Below are 5,727 nucleotides of genomic sequence, written 5' to 3' on the forward strand. Positions count from 1 at the left end.
ATATAAATGAAAAAATGTCTAAACAAATGAAATAACATATACTGAATGTAAAAACAAATGGGAGACAAACAGAAAGTCCATAATTCTTCATCAGTTATCGACCAATGGTACTCTTCAGTTTCACACCTTTAATGCTAAGACTGAATGCTTCCCTATTGAAGGTGCCCACAAAAAAAGTTGACTAACACAAAAGATGGAGTGTAGCTAGAAGCTTTATTAGCACAACAATTGTTTTGGCTTTGTTCTGCACTGCTCCCTAGTGGGTGTGGGATGATGTAATGACATCATATGTAATGCACAGTGCAAGGAACCTCATCAGGTGATGTAACATACTTCAGAAGTTAGATCCAGTGACAAATGTGCAGTAACGCTGATGACGCTTGGTTGCCATAAGTGGTAAGTGTGCTCCACAGGCATACTACCTGGGACTTACCTGAAACAAGGTTTGGATACTACAGTTAATGCTTCTTTTCTAAACCTTAATTTTTAATTTAACCATATATATATATATATATATATAATACAAAGAATATATATACATGTATACACACATATATGTACATACTTACATCTACATGTGTATATATATGCATATCAGGGTACAGGACGTTAGAACAATGAACTACAGACAACAGAACGAACACATAGGAAAACGGAAAGCCACTTGGAATATTCCTTCATCAGCTGTCTCTATTCTAACCTGACGTTTCGAATACATACATACACACACACACACACACACACACACACACACACACACACACAAGGGGGTGCTGAAAAGTTTCTGGCTTTGAGTAAAAGAAAATACAGGGCGATCAGTTAATTATAATTTTATTGAAGATATTCCTCTCTCAGATTCACGCACTCACTGCAGCAGTCCTTCAGTTTTTCTAAGCCCTGTAAAAGAACTCTGAAGGTTTGGCCTCTAGCCAGGCCTTTCACAATACCCTTAAAACCAGGAACTTTACAGCACCTCCTCATGTGTGTGTGTATGTACGTATGTATATAAATATACATATATATATATCATCATCATCATCATCATCATCATCATCATCGTTTAACGTCCGCTTTCCATGCTAGCATGGGTTGGACGATTTGACTGAGGACTGGTGAAACCGGATGGCAACACCAGGCTCCAATCTAAATTTGGCAGAGTTTTTACAGCTGGATGCCCTTCCTAACGCCAACCACTCAGAGAGTGTAGTAGGTGCTTTTACGTATATATATATATACATACATTAATATAAACAGCTAGGCACAATATGATACCATAAAGGAAAAATTCAATCATCACTAAGTGTGACTAAGGATGCCGAAGCACCTACATTGCTAGAAATAAGAATTAAAATACTCTTAATGCTGTAAGAGGAGAGCAGATGTAAAAGCACATGCTGACAGGGGAGGAAACCACTCCATGACCAAATAGCAGTGCAATATTCTCACTTTTAAGTTTAACTCTGAAGATTTTCTATAGAATTCAGAGCCAACACTGCAAGTTATGATGTTTCATACACAAATACATCTACGTAAACAATGTGATCAAAGACAGATCTTTAATCGTATTGTTTACACAGACATATTCGTTTACAAAATGCCATAACTTGCAGTACTGGCTCTGAATTCTATAGAAAATCTTCAGAGATAAACTTGAAAGTGATGTGTGTGTGTGTGTGTGTGTGTGTGTGTGTGTGTGTGTGTATCTCTCTCTCTCTCTCTCTCTCTCTCTCTCTCTCTCTCATGACCAAGCAGACTATTGGGTGTCATTATACACTGCTAGTAGCAATGTGCTTCCTTGGATTGTTGTAGCTTTTGAATGATGTCACTCTGCTGGCGAGATGAGCAGGCTGGCATTCATCCTCAATAGAAGCCCAGTCTGTTGCAGGGTTCCCATTTACAGCTGAGTGGACTGCAGTAATGTGAAATGAAGTGTTTTGCTCAAAAACATAATACACTGCCTGTCTGGAAATAAAAACACCCTAACCATTAGGCTATGCACACACACACACACACACACACACATACATACAGGGAGAAAGAGAGAGAGAAATGCTGATACATGTGATCTCATAAGTCCTTAAATCCTAGTACTTGGATATGATGTTGAACAGTAACATTCCCAGATGATTTGGAAACTATTTCTGATGGCTTGGTGAACTGAAACGTGTAAACTTAAGCCAAAGTTTAATTTCACATCCAGGATCATACATACAAACACACAATGTTACACACCATATGTAAATTGTTACATATTAAAATTCATAGACACCTACACCTGAAAGCAACGACAGAAAGTAGAACCTACCTTCAGCTCTTGGTAGTGCATGCGCAACTGAATTAGTTTCTGTACTAGTTTCTGCTGACGGCTAGCACTTGCTGGGTCTGATGGATCACACTGTCGGATCAACTCTTTACAGTTTTCAATGGCCATATTTAATTCCTCTTCACTAGTTTGTCCGAAATGTCCCTGCATATAATTAACAATAACAATATCAGTAGTTTATAATTTCCAAATTTTTCCATGAGTAAAGATGGTAAAAAAATATTTCAAGGAATACTTCTTTTTTGTTTTCTTTTGTATGCTTGTCCTATGAATATTTAAAGGAACCTTTAAAAAAAAAAACTGACAGAAGGCACATCATAATTCAGGTTAAAATCATCATCATCGTTTAACGTCCGCTTTCCATGCTAGCATGGGTTTGACGATTTGAATGAGGACTGGTGAAACCAGATGGCTACACCAAGCTCCAATCTGATTTGACAGAGTTTCTACAGCTGGATGCCCTTCCTAGCGCCAACCACTCCGAGAGTGTAGTGGGTGCTTTTACGTGCCACCAGCATGAAGGCCAGTCAGGCGGTACTGGCAACGGCCACACTCAATGAAGATCCAAATTAAGTTATTCCAAAAGGAACACCAATGACTTATCATTAGTATCAGTATGATGATGAGGATGACAACAGTTATGAAGTGCTGGTGATTGCCTAACTGAAGACCATACAGCACATTCTAATATACATTGGATTAACTCTATAGATGCAAAATGACAGTTTGAACGTGCTCTCTTTTCAGTATGTTTCTGTAGATTCAGGTGGTAGCTACAGAGGAAACAAAGTAGACTTGGTCTGAAACATAACAGTTCATACTTGTCTGCACTTATCACTGCAGCTGTGCATATCAGCACAGTGTTTAGACCTAATAATGCCATTGATGCTGGTGCTATTTTTGTATGTTTGTGAGGTTTTTTGGGGTTTTTTTTTTATATTTGTTTGAACCAGTCAGAAGATAAAGTGTTCCCAAAGTACTGTACTGACGTTCTAGAGTATTGTAGTTACATCTAGGAGCCTTTTAGGGAGGAAGGGATATGCATGCATATAGTGGCAGGGATTACAAGTGTTGGAAGTTATTACCAAAATGAACTTTGTTCCCTGTATGTCTAGGTAGTCTTTCACTTTTTTGTATATTTGGGTATGTAATCTGAGTGTGAACTGTTTACAGCCTCTGATAATGTAGAGTGCACCGTTTTGTGTTCTTTGTAACTTACTATGATTTATTAAGAAGATATTGAAGGTTGGGGAAGACTGACACAATATATAATGATTCAAATGCATCATTTACATTGGAGATTAGAGGCCTAATAGGACTGAAATAATCCATAAAGTATCAAATGCACTTTTTGTATTGGAGATTGGATGTCAAGTAGGACTGACACAGTCCATAATGGATCAATACTCTGTTTATATTGGAGTCTGGATGCCTAAAAGAACTGACAAAATCTATAACGGACTGAATGCAGGAGGCGCAATGGCTCAGGCTGTTCCGTTGATCGGATCAACTGGAACCCTCGACGTCGTAAGCAATGGAGTGCCAACAACAACAATGCTATGCAATATTTTTATGTCGTTGAGTGTGATGCTTGCAACTGATTATTTTCTTTTCTTGCTGACAAGAAGCAAAAAATGGTGGATTTGGAAAAGGGTGCTTAAAACATGTTGTTTCGGGGTGAGGTTTCTAGGTGGAGACATTGTGCAGCTTCCTGACTGAGATGTTATCTGCACATCATGCTATGGTATTTGTGTGTGGGATGATTGCGGAAGAGAGAGAGCTTTTGAGATATAAGAAAGTGCTGTAGGTATAATTTAAAGAGACTGAATGAAAGGGCAGATATCTGTAGAAATCCATCTCAGAAATTGTAGATTATAGATGTGCTGTTGTACAGTTGATAGATTTGGTAACCTGAGTGGTAGTTTGCTAGTCTCATGGTAGTGATAATAACAATGGCCGAAGTAGTATATACTGTGGTGATGATAATGGTTGTGGTGGTAGTAGTGATGGCAATGATAGTGATGATTTTGAAATGATAGTGGTGGTGATGACTGTTAAGTTGACCAATCAAATAACAAGAACAATGGCAAACACGTCAACGATGAAGACGAGGAATATGAGTTTTAGAAATCATGAAACATTCTTTTCTTTAAAATATGATGATAATTAATTAAAAAAGCATTCTACAGAAGTAAACAATACCAATGGGAACAGATTTTTACAAAAAAAACAGCTGAAATAATTTACCTCTGGATGTGAAAAATGATCTTCTGCCAATCCAAGTTCAGCAAAAGAAACTTCTAGATTGTCTCTGGAAGGTATTGCACCATCCTGAATAAATGACCAAGCATGACTGTCGGAAGAACCTAACCAAAAAATTTACACAAATATATTGCTATCAGTGGGAAAATAGCAGCATGAACAAGAGTCACATGTTTTGTTTACACATGCATATATACATACGTAAACATAAACAGATATATAAACATACACACACATATATACATATACACACACATATACATACACACACACGAATACATATACATAGACACATACATACATAAATATGTATACATACACACACATATATATATGCACACGTAGATATTGGTTTTCAATTTTTGGCACAAGGCCAGCAATTTCGTGGGAGAGGGTAAGTCAATCACATCAACAACAATATTAAACTAGTACTTACTTTATCAACTCCAAAAGGAATGAAAGGCAAAGTCAACCTTGGCAGAATTTGAACTCAGAATGTGAAGACAAACGTAATGCCAATAAGCATTTTGCCTGGGGTACTAATGATTCTGCCAGCTCGCCACCTTACACACACACACACACACACATACACACACACACACACACACACATATATATATATATATACATACACACAAGAAGGAGCTGAAAAGCTCCTGGCTTTAGGTAATAGAAAATACAGGAGGATCAGTTAATTATAATTTTATTCAACATATTCTTCTCTCAGATTCAAACACTTATTGCAGTGGTCCTTCAGCTTTTCTAAGCCCTATAAAAGAACTCGGAAGGTTGGGCCTCCAATCAGGCCTTTTGCAATGCCCTTTAAGTTAGGACCTCTTCAGCACCCCATCATACAGGTCACTTATTGACAACAGTCTTATTAGTTATACATATTCACTTTACCATAGCTAGAAGATACAACAAGCATTAAATAAAATGTTACATTACAGGTGTTGGCATGGCTGTGTGGTAAGAAGTTTGTTTTCCAAACATATGTTCTAAGTTCATTCCCACAGCATGGCACCTTGGACAAGTGCCTTCTACTATAATCTTGGACCAACTAAAGCCTTGTGAGTGGAAAGTAAAAGAAACCCATCGTGTGTGTGTGTGTGTGTGTGTGTGTGTGTGTGTGTGTGTGTGTG

At 37.7% G+C, this 5,727-nt stretch overlaps 1 protein-coding gene across 4 annotated transcripts in view; it reads right to left on the reverse strand.

The window, feature by feature from the left end:
* The window catches only part of LOC106883200 (differentially expressed in FDCP 8 homolog), a 65,948-nt gene that overhangs the window by 28,403 nt on the left and 31,818 nt on the right, over positions 1–5,727 (reverse strand). For all 4 annotated transcript variants that reach the window (XM_014934130.2, XM_014934124.2, XM_014934143.2 and 1 more), the window contains 2 exons: positions 4,571–4,689; positions 2,306–2,467 (listed from right to left, as the gene is read on the reverse strand). In XM_014934130.2, the coding sequence (XP_014789616.1) occupies positions 2,306–2,467; positions 4,571–4,689 (281 nt within the window). The remainder of the gene's footprint in view (positions 1–2,305; positions 2,468–4,570; positions 4,690–5,727) is intronic.

Source organism: Octopus bimaculoides, chromosome 1 (assembly GCF_001194135.2).
Source record: "Octopus bimaculoides isolate UCB-OBI-ISO-001 chromosome 1, ASM119413v2, whole genome shotgun sequence".
In the NCBI taxonomy this organism is placed as follows: domain Eukaryota; kingdom Metazoa; phylum Mollusca; class Cephalopoda; order Octopoda; family Octopodidae; genus Octopus; species Octopus bimaculoides.